Source organism: Chaetodon auriga, chromosome 15 (genome assembly GCF_051107435.1).
Source record: "Chaetodon auriga isolate fChaAug3 chromosome 15, fChaAug3.hap1, whole genome shotgun sequence".
Classification (NCBI taxonomy): Eukaryota; Metazoa; Chordata; class Actinopteri; order Chaetodontiformes; family Chaetodontidae; genus Chaetodon; species Chaetodon auriga.
This window is the reverse complement of record NC_135088.1, coordinates 17,573,495-17,594,905: the sequence shown is the minus strand read 5'-3', so window position 1 is coordinate 17,594,905 and position 21,411 is coordinate 17,573,495. Positions and strand designations below refer to the sequence as shown.

At 42.6% G+C, this 21,411-nt stretch overlaps 1 protein-coding gene across 2 annotated transcripts in view; it reads right to left on the bottom strand.

The window, feature by feature from the left end:
• The window catches only part of nlgn2b (neuroligin 2b), a 57,210-nt gene that overhangs the window by 16,403 nt on the left and 19,396 nt on the right, over window positions 1-21,411 (bottom strand). For both annotated transcript variants that reach the window (XM_076751362.1, XM_076751363.1), the window contains exons 2-4: window positions 15,627-16,374; window positions 8,111-8,164; window positions 3,059-3,208 (exon numbers count right to left, since the gene is read on the bottom strand). In XM_076751362.1, the coding sequence (XP_076607477.1) occupies window positions 3,059-3,208; window positions 8,111-8,164; window positions 15,627-16,143 (721 nt within the window). In that variant the 5' untranslated portion in view covers window positions 16,144-16,374. The remainder of the gene's footprint in view (window positions 1-3,058; window positions 3,209-8,110; window positions 8,165-15,626; window positions 16,375-21,411) is intronic.

The following is a 21,411-nucleotide window of genomic DNA, read 5'->3' as shown; positions in this document are numbered from 1 at the left end:
TAAGCTCCTGTGTGTGTAAGTACAGGGTAATACTAAAGATTAGAACATAAAACAAGCAAAAATACGGTGTGCCTGTGTTTCTCACTTTGACTCAAATTCAGTGTCAGAGAGGAGCGCTATTAAAAATTCAGATGGATGGTGCATTATTCATATATATATTTTACGCACAGCACGCAACCAAGTAGCGCACTCATACACTCACACACACACACACAGCCACATGCACAGGAAGATGTTGGTGTGCACACGGCCAAACATACATGCTTATGCTACACAACCATACAAACACACACAAGGATTATCGCCTTAGTACAGTAACCCATTTAAAGCATATCTGAGAGAGGGAGGGAGGGAGAGAGAGGGAGAGAGCACACATTCGCCCACATACCAATATTTTCAACAATGTTCAAGGAATCGAGGACACTGCGTCATCCCTCATAATCACTCAGCAGGATCGCTCTCCACCTCTATGTGTATGTATTTTTGAGGTTCAGTGCAATAAACACACGGTGCAATGCATGAGTGGGCTTCAAACATCCCCAACACGAATCACGGCTACAACATCAGTGTAAAACGGGCAGGTTACGGATGGAAACAAGGTCGGGATGAAGCAAACAAAGATACTTTTGATCGGCGTGTAATGTAACACTACATTCAAAGCACCTGATTTCAAATAGCGAACTAAATCTCACGCTCAGATTCTCAATGGTCACAATTTGTCTGACAGCTGTGAAAAAAGACCACATAGCAGGCTGAAATGGAGCAGCATGAAGCTGCAGGTCCAGGTCCTCATTTCACTGACTCTCAGTTTGTCCTTGTCTCTGTGCCTCTCCATTGGCACTGTCAATAACGGTCTGGATCATGTTACCCTCTGTTAATACTCACTGCAACTCTTGGACACCATCCTAAACTACTCCCATTTCTCTGTTTATCATTATTCTGATATGTTGAAACAGGCCTGATGCAATAAACAAGATCTGATTACCCAACCTGGCAACCACAAAGACAGTCACAGATAGTCTGTGTGCAAACACCTCTGAAAGATGATGGCGAATGTAAATACTTGACTCCACTGATATCCAGCAGCACAAGGGCTGGGTACACACACACACACACACACACACACACACACACACACACACACACACACACACACACACATACAAACACACACAGCTCAGCCCTCACAGGCCAAGCAGGCACTGCAAATCTCCAACAGAATGGACAAATAGAATACCCCTAAATCCAAAAATACACTGAAAGCAACAGACACACATTTCAATTCGGTTTTCAATGGCTGAGTGTACACCAAAGGCACTAAGTGGTCAGTGGTCTCTCTGAAGTGTAGCGAGTCAGATCCTGGTGGTTTTTTTTCTGCAGAACTGCACATTAGCACAAAAAGGAATTAATTAAAAAACATTCGGGTTAAGTGAACACAGCAAATCCATCTGTTTGTGCTTTATTATGAAATCCCTGCAACGCAAGAAATAACACAATGAACAGATGCACACAAAGGCTGTTATTGTACATAGACATGTTTCTTCACAGTTTGTACTATCAGGTATGCATGAAACAACCTCTACTCAACATGAACCCCGATACTTTGTCGGGACATGCGGGTTCATGTCAGTGTAGCCACAGTGTTGCATTAGCCTTGCGAGCTAAAGGTCAGCAATGGGTAAAATACATGAATGGTAAAAAAGTATTGGGTTGGATTCAGTTCTAAGTTTGCCGCACTAATCCACTGCTTCCTCTACGGACCCCAAAAATCTGTGAAAAATCTCTGATGTTGTCTGTGACGCTACAGCCTAACCTACAAGGCAACGTCAGGTTCATGAGAGTCTCATAATGGCTCAACTCAAGAGAGTCTGGGGAAAGATAGAAGGACACTGGAGCACTGATCTGACAGAGCTGTCAGGCAATGGGAGGGTCAGTGGTTGTGGGGTCTGAGTTTGATCACCATAAAATCCATTTTACAAACCTTCCTAATCTTAAGAGGTGTTTCCCCAAAGCATGGCAACCTATTAGAAATGATGGCAGATTAACTGGCACCTCCTGCCCACGACTGAGCTGAAAACAACACATTTCACCAATTTTTTAATTGTTTTTGTTCATTTTTGAATGTCTAATATTATCAGGACAGCTGATGATGACTGATGATGTTTAACATAAAAATAAACTGACACACATTGAAGATTTGATTTGAGCAATTGATCTGCTACCTCTCCCTCTTTTTGCCTTCTGTATTAATCTCTTCTGGTTGACTATTTCTAGTTTCCGTAACTTCTCTCTCTTTACTTAGAATGCATGTTGTTTGCCACATACTTATATAGGTAGCACCTCTAATACACAAATGATGACAGAGTAACATTCACAATAGATGACAGTTTTTTTTGCATGAACAGCATTCACATGCCACCACAAAAATAAAGAAATAAAGGAGGAAACCAATATGTTACATTCTTTAGTTCAGTTGCTTTGATGGGACATCTTATCTTGTGCAATCTTATATGATAGGTCCCTTGAGATACTCACCATTTTACAGCTGTCTCTCTCTCTCTCTCGAGCATCTTGTCTGCACTCTCCCTTACATGTTCTCTCTGCTGTAGCATGTCAACGCTGCTGTAATAATTTCAGATGAGTGGCTGCTTTATGTAAAAAACTCAAATATCTTGACAGTATATGCCATTAAGTGACAGTTGTATGCTTGTTATTCTAGCCTAGACTGAAACAATATGAGACCAACTTGGACTACAGAAGCCTGCAGAAGGAGGGGTTATAATTTCCATTCTTGGGCCTTCTGTGTTCAGTGATTTATGATTTGAAGGGGTCATAAATCATAACGCCTTACAAATGGCTATTTTTCAGACAGTGCCATTTTTCTTTATATGTGCATTGCACCACCGTTTCTAAATCACATATTTTGACAGACATTGACTCTCTGACACGCACGGACTGGTCAAGGTGAGAAGGCACATGTCAAAGGAAGTCTGTAAACATTTACTTCAGATGCACCCGTGCATGACAACGCCGGCCGGATGTGCCACACCAAACTTACCGAGCACACCGAGCCGATAGTTCATGGTGACCACGATGACATTTCCATAGGCGGCGAGGACGCTGCCATCGAACATGTTCCCTGAGCCCTCCATGTAGGAGCCTCCATGGATGAACAGCATCACCGGCTTCTTGCGACGATCCCGAATATCTGCACAACACAGACAAACAATGCTGTTTGGTATTTTCACGCTCACTCATTCTTAGGTTTATTATTTACCAAGCTCTCTCCTCTTTCCTATTGAGCTCGAGTGTGCACCAGCAACAGGTAGCCTACCAAGTTTCACCTGACAGCTCTAGATCTGTCTAGCTGCAGCAGTCTTTGAGTAAAAATATCCATAAGCAGCTTGGTCTAACCTTCTACAGCCAAAGATTCATTAGGAAAAAGAAGAGAAAGATACTAAGTATGAAACATTTTCAGTGGGCTGCCTTTAAGTTGGCAGCAAGTGTTTCATGTCTGCCCCAATGGGCTTATCCTCTATATTTTATTCTATAACGTCTGTTTCCCCTGTCCTGTGCAGCGATGGTACCTTCCCAAACTGCTCTTCCCCTCCTTGTGTGGAGCAAATGGTGCAGCCAGTTCTGATGCCCTCTCTGTTATTGGTGTCTCTGTGCCCATCAGTGTGTTGCTATGGTTCCCCCCCCCCATCACCACCACCACCACCTCCGCCTCATGAAAATCCCCTCTCGCAGCGTCTGTGGTACGGTCTGAGTGTCTGAGCGTGGATAAGGCTGAGAGAGCTGCCAGTGCAGCCCATTTAGGCTCAGCGTCTGCACTGTGCAGGGCCTGTGGATAATTTGTATGAAAGCCAGATCAAGTGGAAACATAAATAACAGCCACGGCATCTGTTTACCCTGATGAGCCTCAGCACTCAGAGACGGAGGGAGACAGAGAGACAGGAGGAGAGAGAGAGAGAGAGAGAGAGAGATAAAGGGGGGTAAGACAGAGCGAGGAAGGAGATGAAAATAGGGCAGTGTGGGAGAACTGACGGGGGTAGAGACACGGATGGGAGGTTCAAACCAAAAAAACACGATAGCGAGGATGAAAAAAACGTGAAATGTTACAAAGCAAGTCATACATAGCGAGGTACGCTAATGAACACTCAAATTCACACCGTATTCATACAGAGACACACACACACACACACACACACACACACACACACACTCACACACACACACAAACTCTTGCATAGGCAGCTGCGATGTTGAGTCGCTATGGAAACTGCTTCTCGCTAATAGAACTGCACCAGCCATTCCACTGCACCGACTCACTGAATGCCTGTTGCCTTGGTAACAAATTCTACTCACGTATTTGCACACCCGCCTGCATCACCACCTGAATCTCAGGTTACACATGCACTGGGGTGCGTCACTCACAGCCGCACACACACACACACACACACACACACACGCGACAACACACACAGTAAGCATGGAAAAACGGCACATATGGCTTCACACATACATATGACACAAGCAGACTGGCTAAAAATAAAAAATTTCAGTGGTACATGCCGGCGTGCTGTTCTTTTTCATCTCTTCTCTGGTGTATTCTGAACCTCGGCTGATTTCCCAGAGGATATGTAAACAAGTTCAATTATCCCGGCATTACCAGGACAGTATAGAGGAGTGACATGTCAGCAGGCAGTCACCAGCCCCACTCACAGCAACACTTAAACCATAAATTCAGTCCGAAGAGAAAAGGGATTTAGGCAGTAGCTGCCATTTTAAATCTGTACCTTTTGCCTTTGAAATGCCTGTTTGACTGCGGTGTTCACAGAGATTATTGATGTAAACATATTTGATACCTGTAAAACAACTTAAAAGAGCACTGCACAGATTTAGCATTGCACCCTTAGAACAATGCCAGAATCACGATGGATAAAGATTAAAATCAACGCAGTTTATTTTTCCCCACTATCGTTCTTCTGCTTGTCAGGCCTTGGCCTTCATTACCCACAATGCAACTTGACTGCCGCCAGTTGGGTTTGAGCCTGGAGTGTGTTGTGCGAGCAGCAGCTAACGTAGCCTCCAGCCCCCAGCAGCACGCAGAGCCGAGGAGCGGGCTGCAGTGGTCTGATAAGTTCACCTCTTCCCAACTCCTCACCCCGAGATCTTTTTCACTTTCAGACTTGCAGTCTTCAGCCCCAACTGAAGCTATCTCACCAGACATCACTTGAGGCAATTGATCAGATTTCATGCAGCTCCCTCTGCAGCCACAGAAGCTTTTTTCCCACGTGGTTGTACTCCCCAGCACCTGAGTTCCCCTTTAATTTCAGTAGTCATTCAGTGTTTAGTGTTCAGGATTTTGCTTTTCTTTGTGCGTGCTGTACAGCATTTTGGGATCAAGTGTATTGAGTATGAAGTGTTTGTAGACTTTCTATGAGGTGGGGGGGCGATTCTTTTCTTTACATTTGGATCATGGATTGTGCCTTTCATAGGGAGGCCCCTTTTCTGCTCCACAAGCCTTGACCTGAAAATGCACTTTTCCATTGAAGCTTTCTTTTGTTGTTTTTTCTAAAAGGCTGAAACGTAAGTGTTTTTTTTTGTCCAGGTTAAATTGGTATCTGTGGCTGTGTAAATGCAGCTTGCAATTTTAATTGAGATGCATCAGGCAATGATTTAACAACTCCGGCTCTGCTGGGGTTTTCATAGTGCATCAATGAATTTAAGTGGTCTTACCACTGAGAGGGCACAAGGTTCACAAAGTAATAATACAGTGTTACAGGATATCAAGGTCATTACTTTAAGGAGTGAACTATGAGACTAAACTCAAACTGTGATCTCTGACTCCAAAACTAACTCACTTTCAGTTTTTGTAAACTATCACACTGTGAATAAAAGAGAAAAAGAATAAAGGGGAAAAATGAAGTTATAACTGAAATATTTGCTGAGCCCAATAAAGGCTATAAGGAAATAAAAATCTGTTCATTTTGTAATAATAGATAAAAAGCTCATGCATACCTACAATGCCTTAATGAAAGGTGGATAGAAAAATGTCCAAGTGGCGTAAAAGAAGAAAACTTTTTGCGGCCTATCTCATTCCTTTTACTCGGGTAACATTTCTAGACTATTAGACTTTAATCAGGTGAGCTTAAGAGCAAAAGTTATCTAGTTTAAATTGTATAAAATCTGGACACATTGTGTATGTAATTTGGTGGGAATACAGGCATTTGTCCAGCAAGGCAGCCTCTGGTGATAATAAAAAACCTGAAGAAATCACACCATTTGCATGAGATAATCCCTTTAGTGCAACAAATTATAATAATAATAAAAAAAAAAGCATAAATAAAAAAAAGATGGAAACAGATTTGTGTTGAAGGGAGAAAAATGGTGCTATGATTAGAGGGGGCTCAGTACAAACAGAGGGATGATTAGGGGTGCAGGGTCGCGGGGTGAAAGTGTTTCACTCAAATCCAAGGCCTACATGGCCAACAAGGAGCTCACTGTCTCTCCTGCCGGCCTCCAAAACACTGGCACATTATTCACTCCTCTCTTTTCAACCTAACCTGATACCATCCTCCTCATTATCCACCCCACCCCCCCACATTTATTCTCAATGTAATGTCTTACCTCCCAATAGAAACTATCTACTTTCTTCTTTTCCATTATTCTCTCATTCATTCTCTTATGGAAATCTCAATTGATTTGGGCGTAAAAGTTTTAGCCTGACTCAGCACCTGAATATTGTTTGCACCTAAAGCCATGCCCAGGCAATGCAGTTTCCTGTAAATAATTTTCAAAAAACAAGATGCTAATAATAGTATTTTCCAACAAGGTTTGGGAACCTCTGTCCAATCCATACCTGAGCAATTAAGTGAGGAATTCAGCCCTACCCGAGCCCTCCCGATCCTGTCAAGATCCATCAGAGGTTGGCATAAATGTCAAGCTCTACCAGTCTCCCGCTCAGCCATCCTCAATCTCTCTTTCTCTACATCTCTCTCATTTCCAAAGCTCTATAAATGTCATTTCATCATGCACTTGTCTTCATTATGACTATTTTTTCCCTTCTCTCCCACTCATTGCCCTCCCCTGTGCACTCGCAGTGCTCAGTTTTTCCTTTTCTTTCATCTCTATTCTATCATTCTGCTCCTCTCCTAGGCAATCCTGCATGAATCCTTCCTTCTGTTTTCACCGTTAAGAAACCACACAATTGGATTAGCTACATCTGTCTCTTTTTAAACCATAGCAATTAGAGATGCAAGGGAGAGAGAATTCAATACCCAAATAGCACAGAGCCCAAACACAAAAAAAAAAAGGAAAAAAAAAAAAAAAAAAAAAAACCACACACACTGGCACAAATTGGAGCACATGCACTCAGGCGTAGACTTGCACATGCACCGTGCTCGAGTAGACGCACATGCTCAAATGGAGATGTAATGCATTCTATGTGTGCATAATGCTATGTAATATACAGTGGGTCTGAGCCCATATACAGAAAAAGATGCACACACACTGTCTGCATAGATTCTGGCTGCATCAGTAAAGAGTAATGAGAGCATCTCCATTTGACTGCAGTGAACTTGAAAATGTACAGCAACAGCAGACGTGCAGAAATCCTCCAGTTTTAAAAATGAAGGATTGCAGGAAGCCCAATAACATTATGGAGGACAGTAATGTAGCAGGCCATTTCATCAGGACTTCAGCACAAGAATAAAAGCACAGGTGAAAAAGGACTGAATATTGATTTTCAGTGATGCATCACACAGGAGAGTCAGGACATCAGCGTGTGGTTGATCAACCACATAGCAACCGAGAGTGGAAAGTAAATTAGCTCTCCGTGCAAATACCCAAAGAGCAGCATTTGTAATGGAGGGGAATGAGGAACAACTATTTTGTATGGAGCTCTTTATGTATTTTGGCTAAAAGCATGCCTGTGGGAAGAAAATGACAGATTTGTGTGCTAATAAAACCAGTTAACAATGGACGACGTAATGTGCTCATAGAGTGATGAGTCTCAGATGATTATTAATACAGATACAAACACAACATTCCCCACAGAGTAGAAAAATGGAGCACGAGGAGGGAAAAAAACATGCAATTAAAATACCTTCATCCCTTGGTCTGTTCATTGTGGACTCATCGTGTTTTTTTGTGAGTGGACCTGAGGTTCAGAAAAAACAGGGCAGGGGGGGTAGAGACAAAAGACAAAATTCAAAAAGAAGATTAAAAGAGAGGATTAAAAGAGTAAAATAGCAAAAGATGAGACATTCTGCTCTATCACGTTTCAGCTGAAGACCAAATGTTTATAAGGACTACACAGTGTTTCCTGAAAAGATAACCCCACACTCATCTGTTTTAACTGCTTAGGATCTAGTCATGGACTGCTTCGTAAATGACCCCAGGGGCCACTTCTCCTCGACCCCTCTCCCAATCAGTCCTGACACTCTGCTGCTTTGTAAAGAAAAATCAATGAGCGGAATCAAGCCATCACTCTTTTCGGTCAGAAAAAGCAAAGGAATGCCAAGACACAGCTCAGGACAGTGGTGCAGTCATATGGCAAAAGTCCTGGCACCATCCAGAGAGAGACTAGACTGTCGAAACACAACACAACACAACACAACACAACATAACACACACACACACGCACGCACACACTCATCCTGAATACATGTGACCACGTACGCACATTGTGCACAAAGAAATGCTGGCACAGAGCCTGAAATGTGAGTCTTTCCTACCAAATTAGCAAAGAGGGAGCTGTTTTTGATATTTACACCACCCGCGTAGGCTTGTGACAGGATTCCCCTCACCAAGGTCAAAGAGGAGCCCCACATTAAGCTTTAATGGTCACGCCAGTTAAATGCTTCATAGGGCACAGCCAATAACACACATTTATCACGGTGGCCAACCAACGCCCCGGCACGTCAACCTCTGTAAGTCTTAACTGATAAGGATCCCATTAATTTGTTTTTTCTTGGTTTCTGTCGGTGGGGCTTTCCATCAGCCGACAATTACAGCTGTGCTTTGTGTCGTTCTCAGTCACCGTCTACATGCAGACATCTTAAGAGGAAGCCATTAAAACACGCTCACGTTCACACGCATACACACACGCAGCCCCGTGCACATGAAACGTCCACACGCTACACAATGCATGCTAACGGCGCCCTCATCATCTGTTGCCGTCCCCCTCGTACTCACCCTTCAGCACACTCCCTGTTCTTCAATGGGGAGGCGCTGCAGCCTCTCATCTTATAGAATACTCTTCGTTGACTTGCCAAGAGGTTTAGCACTCTGCCAGTGTGCTGCTGACATGTCTGTTTCTACCACTGTGCTGAGAACCTCACAGTAAATTGACGGCATACCTGTATATATATCTATATCTATAGATATACATCTATAGATATAGATATATATACACACTGTATATACACAAAGGAGACACTACATCACTGCACTCCACCATTATAATGCTGCATTTTCACCCATTTCTCTGTATAAATGGTTTCCTGATATAAAATATTTATCTTCCATCTAAATGGAAAAGGATCAATGCTGAATGGATTTGCTGCATCCTCGGAGTACCACCATGCAGGCGCCTGATCCGGAGAGCACTTCCTGCCATAGAGGGAGACGGTACAGTAGTTGGTCCTAGGCTACAGAGCAAACAGGTAGATAGACCGGTAATGGATAAAAAGGCACATTAGTCCATCGTCTTATCAGCACTTCCACACTACTTAGCGCCACTCTAAAACCACACCTCACCGCTTAATGGAGACTCTGATTTCATACGTTTTCTAATGCCTAATAAAGAGCTAACCTATACACGAGGATAAGTGCCGCTCAAACCGTCACATTTTGTACCAGACCATCAGATTTCACCTGAGCAGAGGTTTGTGCATTAGTCTTTAAGTTCAAAAAAAGAGAAGACAAAAGAAAACTCTGAAGAAGTTGGGTATTATTGAGTTTAGGATGATTTTCATTATCAAATAATGTGTTGATTTTTCTTTGTGACGACTATAAAACGTAACTATAACACTAGAAAATGTCAGAAAATTTTCTGAGAAAGCCAACAGTGAAGTCTTCTTTTGTCAGATCAACAGTCCAACGTCAGTCGACAGCCGAGTCTTCGTTTCTCTGAGTTTGTACTGAGCTAAATGCTAACATCAGCAGGCTAACATGCTCCAAGTGACAATGTTAACATGCTGATGTTTAGTAGGTACAACGTTTCCCATGTTCATCATCTTAGTTTACCATGTTAGCATGCTAACATTAGCCAATTGGCACAAAACACAATACAGCACAGCAGATGCTGATGGGAATGACACTAGTTTTGCAGGCTCTTGAGTAACAGTTGGTATTCCAATAACCAGGGTGTTCAGTTTCTAACAATGTAAATCTAGGTCTTGACTTCCGTCGATGAACTTCTGAGTTTTGAAAATAATACTACAATACACTGGACAAAGTAGGATGTAGCCAAAGGGAAACACACACACACACTTTTCGGGTCAAAAAACATCTTTCCCATCTGCCTCAGTAGAGAAGCCTGCCAGTAGGTTGACTGTCACATGATGTAATGGGCCACTGGTCACTGAAATGCACTGGCCTATGCAGGAGAATTTAGCTCGGATTGTCCCAGTACTGTTTGACCTAATGCAGCTCCATCGCTCAGTCAACAGTGTTTCTGTTCGGTTCAGTGAGCTTGTGGCCAGAGCACAAGCTGTCTCCCGTCCCTCTCCATTTCCTCAGTGCAGTAAACGGGATGAAGCTGCAGTATGTCATGTCTATGGTGGCCTGTCTGCTTGACAAGGTGTCAGACACAGCTCTGGTTCATCCCCCTGCATCCAGGCAGCAGCTTCCAGCACATGCAGTCCTATCCTGCTCTCTGACTCCTCTACTGTGCCTCCAGCTTCTAGCTCCATCCTTGCCTCCACTGTCCTGCCTCCTGAAATATGGTTTTTAATAAAGAGCACGGTAAATGGCTGCTCTAGCGGCAATAAAAATGAAGGATCTCAGGCCCTTGGCTGAGGAGTGTCTTGAGGAAATAGGAATGCAGTGAGACAGTGCTATTGCCTAGAAGCCTGTCCACACAGGACAGTTAGGGTGGAACACTGTAGAAGGAGGTAGGAAGTAAGAGACAGATAAAGGGACAGTCTAAAAATCACTGTTCAGTTCACAAGAACATTTGCGTTGTTTACATTATTCGAAGAACTTATTTGAATTTCGTCTGAGTTGAAGAAGTAGCAGGCTACATAGTGGCCTGGTGGGGAAGGGCACGGAGCTCATTTGCATTCAGAACAGTGACCCCTTCTACCGCCATCTGCATAAAGATGGAGGAGAGAGGAGAAGAGGCAGGGATGATTTGAGGGAGGAGAGAGCAGGAGGGGTGAACAGATGCAGAAAGAAAGGGGAGCTGTGAATTTTCTTTTGTCTAAAGAATAATGCAGTGAACACGTTCAGTGAGAGTATTTGTAGGTCTGAAACAGATACATCAGAAAGGGCCGTGACTTGAGGTAGAATGGGAGGATAATACATAATGTTGTACTCTGGAGATTAAATGTGTCAGAATCACGTTGTGCAGGCCAGGTTTGGCACCAAAACATTTTGACTCAGGTTGCTGAGATTCTGTGCTGCCAATTCATTTTGGCCCACCTACATCCACCATGAGTGGGAACGCAGCTGCTCGCTGCCAAACACAGAACAATACAGTGCCAACATCCTCCCTTTAAACATGCTTGACCATCACTCACTGATACCAAGTCAGCAAGCTAACATACTGGCTAAGTCAAATCAAGTCAACTATACTTACATAGCCCAATATCACAAATCACAAATTTGCCTCAGATGGCTTCATAATCTGTGCAGCATAAGGCACCCTCTATCCTGAGACCCTCGCTTAGGACAAACAGCTACAACAGCAGCTCTCTGAGGCTCTACATAGACAGGCTTTTGCAGGTGTTTGGCAACACCAAAATACTGGACATATCAAAATTTGGTCAGAGTTGTTGAGAAATCTAACTCATAACCACAAATGCAACCTCGCTGTGGCACAAGAGGAAAGGACGGGGGATGATCACAGCCAATATCATCAGGGAACCATGACTGAACAGACGCTAGAAGAAAACTCACTAAAGTCAGGAGGATTTATCTTCTGGGGACCATGAATGGCTATACTGAATATCATGTCAATATGTCTAACAGGTGTTGAGATATTTCAGTCTTGGCATTGCTATCCCCAGAAGTGCGTCCAGAGTGGCTAAAATCGTAGCGCGGAGCCAAAGGCAAAGAGTTTGAAGTCAGGTGTTACACCAGATACTTCTTGGCATGTTAAAATCACTTGTTCATTTCTATGCTTAAAATGTGCTTATAAATGAACAGAACACTGCCAATCACAGTCTAGATAAAGCAGAAAAGTTGAGTTTTTGAGTACTAGAAGCTTAATAAGCAATGCCAAGGGAGTTTTTTTCCCCTCCGAACATTAAGAGTGTTGTTCAGTTAGTCATGAAAATTTAATGTCATAGCGAAATACCTACGTTTTCATGAGCTTTTAAAAGCTCATACTTCTGACTAAATCACGAGTCTAACAGCAGGTAAACTATTTTCTGGAGTGTGACAGCAGTTACGTGCAAAATGTAGCGTGTTTGATTTCAGGGGCATTTCACTCTCCTTCAGCTTCTACTTCTCTCTCACACACAAGGCAGAATACATCCTTGGGGACAGCATCAGCCTTGTGTAAGCAGTGACCCCTGACAGTAAGTGACAGATTCTGACAAGCAAACAGGGCTACATGTAAAATCAGTCTCACTCATTTGCACACCTCCTCCCCTGGGAATAACACAGGACACTCTACATCATCCTCCCAGAGAGTATGTGACACACATGTTTGTACTATACAGCATACTTACTGTAACCACGAAGGTCTTGACTCATGTATGTAGACTTTTTTTATATATCAAAAGTAGTTAAATCATTTTTTCAATCCCTGCTTCTCATTATTCACAACTCCTATATATTTATCACAACGTAGCTAAGCAGGATTATGTTTTCAGCAATGACTTCATATATGAGCGGCGGCAGTAACACATAAACGTCCATTCTTGAGTATTCTCGGGCAGCTCTCCGGTGAGCCCATTAATCATAGACTTTTTAACACTTTATCATTAACCTTGCTTACTATCATCAGTAGCATATGCTTTGCCGCCAAAGCTACACTTTGATCCTCTGTTCTTTTACCTGCCCATCTGCTTTCTCAAACGCTCTCCACTGGATCATTAATGCAGAAGTACACCCAGGTAGCCCATGAAGAGGTGGAGGTTTTGCCTGATAGAGATGTTCAGTTTTTGACTAATTTCACCCCATGAGGCCAGAGCAAGGTTGTCTTTGGTATTGCATTTGATATATTTTCTTCTAACCGAGCAGCTACACCATGATTGTATTTCTATTATAACCACAGTAACCACAGAGGAGCATCCATGCAATACAAACCTGAAGAGTAAGTGAAAAGGCCTCATTCCAGTCAAACCATGTAAGTAGCATGTGCATCCCACTAAAAAGGTCATTTTGGTTTAAAACCAGATGCTTATAATACTAAAAAACACAGTGTATTACACCACTTTGTTGATTAGTTTGATACAAACAGGCACACTACAAATACATCCTGGGTAAGATAGTTAGTCAGTAGCTAAAATCCTGTCATGAGCCATAATGTAAGACTCTTCATCAATTCCATATGGCAATGTGAATGTTTGCCTTCAGCAAACTTACATGATAAAAATGTGCATGTTAGTCCAGCTTCTAGTATCTGCTAGCACACTCACTGCTAGCTGACCACCACTGGCTGTATGAGCTCTTGCAGTGTTCTAGGACCACAAACATTGCCTGTTGGCTTGATGATGTTGTTTTTCAAGTGTCAGCCATGTTAGGAACTGATTATTGAATCTGATGTTTCATCTCTTTTTTACAATTGAGCTGCATCCTCTTCATTATCTGACATATCTCTAGACATTGCATTTTGAACACAGTTGGTGGAAGTCTTTTGCTGAATGACGGACCCACAGAATTTGAGGGAAGTGTCAGTAATAGAAGAACCTTAATATAGACATTGGAATATTTATACTGAAGGCATCCTTAACTTTAGCAATGGAGGTTATGGGGGGCTTGTGTTACTACAAGTGGTCCTTTAGCTTGCGTCTCTCATAATCATTGTTTTTCCATTTGCTAAGTGTAAGTCACTAGTTTGTCAAATTGAGGAAAGAAGAAAGAAATGTGGCATAGATAAATAATCTTTCCCTTTGCTATGGACAGTTCCGATTATTTTCCAAGGACAGTTCTTATGAAAGCCTTCTCTGGTGTTTCAGCCGTCTTGCCATAGAAATACACGAGCAAGGCGACTGAAAAGTTTGCTCTGCTTACTCATTGACTAAATCAGCAAATTCACTGACCTTGAAATGGTCAACAAATCTGTTGCAGTTTCAGTATGTTAGCATTGGTAATGTTAGTTACTGTGGGGGCTTTCTAGAAAACACTGACTTTGTGAAAACCAAGTAATGTGGTTACAGTTACTGCAACATTAGCAGAATATGAGAAACAAGGTCGTCTTTGGTGATGTATTTGGTACGGTGTTGGCTGTTCTTCTAGCCTTACCACAGTAGTACAGCATCCATGTCCATGAAATGAGTTATGTTAGCGTTGGTCATGCTAGCCTAACAACAATGACTGTATTAAAACAAAGCAAAGTGATAAAGAAATTATTCGAATATCGGAAAAAAAAAAAAAAACAGAACAAAAGAGAACAGTGCTTTTACAGTTTCTGGAAAACTTTCTCAATGCAGGGACTTGTGTGAGTGTGCAATTTGAGAAATTTTGCTCTCCTGCTGGTTGAAGTAACAAAATGTTAATGGTGTCACTGACTCACTGTTTGATTTATTACATCAGTGGTTCACTTTGTTCAGTCACTCAAAACACATGAGACTTACTCTGCATTGCTCATGCAAAAGGTCAACGTTTGCCAGTTAACACAATTAGCATTATGAAGACATAATGCCCATGCATGATTTAAACAAATGAGTGTTAGTCCTCTAAAAGGTAGCATGTCACAGGGCGGCTAACTGGGACAAAAAGCAGCCAGTTAGTAGAGCATGTTCTGTGTGAATTTTGAATATGTAATAAAATGTTAGATTAATTAAATATGAGCAATTAAAGTTAAATGTATCTAAGTGCTTAGCAGAGTATTAGCACAATAAAGATGGCATATGTGACTGCAGCAGGAAGCGATTAGACTCAATAACCAATAATAATTGAGAATGGCATTAACACCAGCCCAGGAGATTATAAGAGAACATATTCTATAGTAATCTCCTACGTGTCTATTGGCTCATGTTAAGAGCTCTTCTTCCATGGAATATAATCCTGACTAACTGATCATGATGATTATTACAGGCAGGGCTCGAGTATGGGCATAAATAGGAAATTATGAAAGTGATGAGAAAAGTACGAGCTGTTCTTACACAAAGAACCTGGAATTTCACTCTTATCCTGAGCTTCTCCTCACTCATTCTAAATGTAAAGGCCAGTTTAACGGGTCAAGACTAAATTCATTTCCTGTATGAGCGTTTTGTCTCACTCACCATCTTCAGTGGGCACATAGATGTTCAGATAAAGGCAGTCCTCACTCTGGTTCTGAACATAGGTCGCTGCAGCATCCAGGTTGTCTGTGAACCACACCGGTAGCATGATCTCAGGTAAAACCCCGTGCACATTCTGGGGACACACCGGAGCAAACTGGGTGGCATTGCGGATCTCTTGCCAGGAGCCTGGAGCTTCAGGAGGCTGGAAGCGGCGCTCTCCGATAGGTGCGGTGGCATATGGTACACCTAAGTACTGTTCCACAGGGCCCAAGATCTCATTGTTGAGCTCTCTTCTAATACCACGTATCTTTCCATAGCCTGTGGATACTATGGGGTGTTTCAAGTCAACTCGCTGGCATGAGGAAAGGGTGAGGTGTAGCACTAGTCCCAAGAGCCACAGCAGACAGTGATTAGCAACCTGCTGAGACGTATAATGACGCCTTCCACCATAGCCTTGGTGGCTGGCAGCATTGAGAGGAAAAAACAACATGTCCAAAGGAAAAGCTCTCTTAGTCATATCACTAGGACTTCAGTTGGGTGCAGAGAGGGATCACAAACTCAGTGGGTTATGGGAAATAACAAAGGCAAAAAGAGGATTTGTGGACAGGGACGGGTTGACGGTTTTCCTAGGGTGACATGGTGAGGCAGAGGGACAGGTAGCATTCTCAGGTAGACTCTGTGGTCTCATCCGCCTTCCTCTTTGGAACTCCTGATGGGTCCAGAGCTGCAGTCAGGAAGCCAATTACACCTGGAAGACACAGACAGAGGTTTTAAATCAGTGTGTGTGTGTGAACAGGTTTGCTCTTTAAGCGCTGTCAGTGTGTTTAAAAAGGCACAAGAGGACAACACGTGTAAGCTGATTTTACCAAGGATGAAGTGTCTGGAATAATGACACTTGACTGCAGATGACTCCTTTGTGGTACATTTATATTAATCCAAGGCTAAAGTTTGCTATTCTTTCTACCACACCGGCACCAAGGATTGTATCTGACCCAACATGAAGCAAACAATAAGGGACAATCACTTATTTTAAGTTTGAATAATCAATCCATCATCACATCACAGCAATTCAAAACTCAACATATGAACTGCAGTAGAATTCACCCACATGTTTTCATTTACCTGAAATGATTGAATCTTATAATGACACAATACTTAGATTTTGAAATTATTCAAAATATTCTAAGAGGTGACTGAGGCCTAATGTGCACATGAAGTAATGCATTCCTGCATTGCAGCAGATGACAAAAGAGCAATAAAGGACACCATCAGTGTTAATGATGGGCTAATGGATCATGTTTCCACCTGGAATGAAGTTATTTATGTCCTATAGTGTCCTTTGTCATGTAGTTATACGACGTTTCTAGACATACCGCTGTCTAATGTGTGTGTGTGTGAATTGCATTGTGGTAAACACCTCAACAACCTTTGCAAACCCTGCTGCCACATTTCCTGTGGGCCTTAACCCTGAATTCCTATATTGGTATATCGGTTGGTCCACCACTTTGGTCCCAACTGAAATGTCTCAACAACTGCAGGAGGGATTGCTTTGGCACCACTTTGGTTCACGAACAAACACCTGCAACAGCTAATGACATTTCCCATTAGCCTCTGCTGTACTTTGTGGTTAGTGCTGATCAGCAAATATCAGGAAGCAAACAGACTAAGATGGTGTACATGGTATACATTACACCTGCTACACATCAGCATGTTAGCATTGTCTCTGTGAGCATGCTAGCTGGCTGATGTTTGCTTTAGAGCAAAGCAGCACTGTGCCTAAAGACGAGCTCACAGAGCTGCGAGTGTAGCTGCAGACTCTTCGTGGTGTTTTCTCACAGAGACCCAAGTCCTCTCTGAATTTCAATTAAAACTTGGTCACGCTATCTTCCAAATTTAATTGGTGTAATTACACATTTTCTGCTTGTCTTATAGAGGTTACCAAGACTTAATTCGAACAGTTGATTTAAAATTTGTGCCATTTCACAGCCTCCACTGCTGCTGATACAGTAGCAGAAATGGTGTCTAAAATAGGAGGGACAAATCTTCACTGAACATGAGACCAGCTGAAAACATGCTATTATTATGTTTCATTCCTCTTTGTTCATCACAGTGGCATTCGCTGTATCCACTGGTATCTCTCCAGATTACTCACGGGTTGCCACTGTGTTCATTTATGATTAACTAACAACTACTGTACCGTTGAGTCATGCTCATGTAGTTTTTGTTTTATCTCTATTTACTTTTGTGCCATTGTGATGCCATCTGTCTACATTACCAATCTCGACACTCAAATTTAGTGACATTTGTAGGCTGCATGCGGCTTGCTGTTGGCTAAACTCTTGGCTAAACTCTTGGTCTCCTCAAAGTCCTTTCTAGAAACACTGTCTTGTATTCAGATTGGCTCAAACATCTCTCAGATTCAGCTTCTGCCACATGTCACGTCCGCGCTGAATATGCAAATAACCACATACATCACATCTGCCAAAGAGACTTGTGTGATGCCTCCCCAACACGTTTTGGGTGCAAACACATTGCTGCAGAGTTGTAAACTTGTCGTCACGTCACCATGGGGCACACTGGGGTGCAAACTGTGGAAAGAGCCAAAGATTGCATTTGAATCTGCCTTATACCTCCAACTAGGAAGAACTTGGTAACAGAAGCTTATATGAGCATGTGAAGGCAGGATTAAGCATCTGCAAATATTCAGCCTGGCTGCAGAAACTTAATTTGGATCCAGAGGGAATCTTTTCCACTGACCATACCGTGTTGTGGCCCCATGCCTCCTGTTTCCATCTTGCAGATAATTACAGTATTTTGAAGTGCAAAAGAACACTTGTCTTGTGATCAACTTGAATCCACCGAGAACACAAAACAAATAACAGCATGTTCACACATCCTTCTGAGGAGTGAACAGGCAAAGCCCCACTGGCCCTGCACCCCTTTCAGCCATCCACACTGTGTCAGAGTTAGCCTTTCCCTCTCAACTCAGTTCAGTTGGTTCTTGCTTCCACATCATTACAGATGAATGGGCAGTGCTTATCACACTCTGGCTTTGGGAGACGGAGCCGTTTAGGTGTGATAAAGGCTTTATGTGGCGCTAACTGTTGGTTGAATGCCGCCTCATCCCTCCACCCTCAACCCTGCAATATCCACACTCCAGTGGCAGCCAGCAGACACATGGGATGACAGTAAAATATAGCAGAAAGATGGTGTGCAACATTACAGGATGTTAAAAGTTAGTGATGTGAGTGGCTTCTTAAGGACAAAATAGGAACAAGTTGTCTGGAAAAATATTCAGTTCATTAAAGCCCTCTGAGTGACTCCATCTTATGACAACTCTACTCATTCTGAGGAGGAGGTAAGAAGTGTGAGGACACCCTGAATTTTCGTCAAAAAACTTGGTGTGCATACATAGTCAAGCTGAAAATCCAACTTAGAAAAAAGATTAATGTGAATTATACACAGTACATGACTCTCTACGCGCTGTTGTAAAAAGACTCATTGTGAGGGGGTATGATTGCGTGATTTAGAGAAGCCACTAGACTTACTTGGAATAAGAGGCAAAGAAGCGAGGGAGATGTGCTCCTTCTCCCAAACTGTTCATCTCATTTTTGCTTTAACTTTATTCACCCAGCCAAGTACGTTTAAAGGAGTAGTTGACAGTTGGGGGAAACATGCATGGCTTTGATTTGTTTTCTTGCTAAGAGCTAGATGATGATGATCCACACCACTCTAACGTCTGTCTGTTAAACAAAGCTACATTCAGGAGTCACTTAGCTGAGCATAAAAAGGGGCAAACAGGCAGCCTGGCTCTGTCGAAAGGCTAATCATGGTTTTACACGTGCAGGTCTATGTCTTGTCTGTCCACATACAACCTCACGTAAAACCACAAATTGTCATTTTTATGGCAGCGGTGGTTTCGTATTTGATAGATATCACAGTGGTAATGATCTTCCAGCTACAAATGACAATCAATAGTAAGACCAAAATGATACAAACACAGGCTGAAGTACTGTAAATACAACCACACACTAACTGCACAATGTACTCACAGATCTATACAATACTGTACAAAGTCTGTGGTTTCACATACACTGAATTACACAGAGCAGCTGTCACTACTCACTGCTCACATTAGCTATAGGTACGTTTCCATTTTGATTTTAAAACAGCCATCTGTGCTTGTATTCTGTCACTAAACATGACTTTACATACAGTGCAAGGCCAAGGTCAGAGCGTCTTCAGTATGCACAGCAGTCCCAGGGATGCACACAGCAGTATGTCCTTACTGGCTGGGATAGCCGAGGTGTGGGTTACGTATCTGTGCTCAGATTGCTCTCTGTAATGCTTAGTACCTCCCTGCATGTACGACCAATGATGTACACACACATGCTTAAAATCCAATGAGGCATCAGATGCTGCATGTGAGCACAGACTCTACAGTAAGCATAAATCGGCCTGTTCTCAACCACTCACGTGTGACTTGCAAATGGTAGTACCCTAACATCCTTAACATCTGTTCACGTCAACCATCCGTGAGCTGAAACCGTGGTGAGTGTGCATCTTCACGCACAAAAAGGGGTAAATTGACACACAAATCACCGGGCTGATTTAAGCTGTTTTCTGTTCTGTTTTACATAATAGGCAGCCCTGTCAGCTGAAGCTGTTTGAGAGGGTAATGTCCCTCCGCCGGTTTGACACTTTTATGGGCACGTTTCAAATGGAACGGTCAGAGTGGTTTGTGAAAACTTTCACAGGGTGGTGGTGCTGGGGGAAAATGCTTGCCTTGGGATTTTAGATTGCTTTGTTTCCACCTTGAGTGTTAAAACTACATGCAACACTTTAGCTGTCAAGCTGTTCTCCTCTGCTAGTCAACATCTGTGGATGAAAAGCAGCGTAGCAAACCAGAAACAGACTGCTGAGTTTCTGACTAAACCTGGGAGTCTGTATCTACTGTCACTGTGCTTAGAAAGAGGGGCCCTTTAATTAGAAAATAAAACAAAACTCTGACGGCTGTATGTCGTATTGTTCTGCAAACAACACTACAGTAATGCATTGTCGCCATGCATTGATACCAGATGGATAAATCCCTTGGGCAAAAGACATGTATGCAAAGACGTTGATAGTAAATCCCCCTCATTCCTAACCCCATAATACCTTGTATGAATTATGGGCATGACCTCCGGTTATGTCTTTCACTGAACTGGCGTCTGTCAGAGAGGTTTGCTACAGGTGTCTTCCTTTTTCTTAGAGATCCTGGAAAAAGAACTGATGTGGGAGCACAGCCTGTCACACCTTAAACTGAATAATCTGATCATATCTCTGCCTGTCTGGTTGGGAGAACTACTTGAAGAAGAGTCCTTGAATAGCATACAGTGGAATATTTAGCTACTTTATTGATTTTGGTGCGAACAAAGGTGAAGGTACTTCCATAGTAACAGATGGCCGAGTTTTTTTAAAGCAAGAGTATGTAACATTTGACAGCGGAAATACTGTATTCTTGCTCTTATGAATGAAAAGTTGAGCTAATAAGGAGTAAAACACACTCTTGCATGAACACACTCAAGGGTTTTGCTTTTGCCTGCTTCCCTTGTATGACCGGTAATTTATTATGATATAAAACTTGAGGCAATACTGTGTAACGAACATGTAAGTCCATGTATTCATCAGAAGTTACATGATCTCTCTTTAAGGGAGGAACAGAATCTCTAAAAGCCGACAAAGAGCCAAGTTAGAGCCTCAAAGTCCCACATCACCTCTTACACTGAGGTTACTTAGTTTGTTA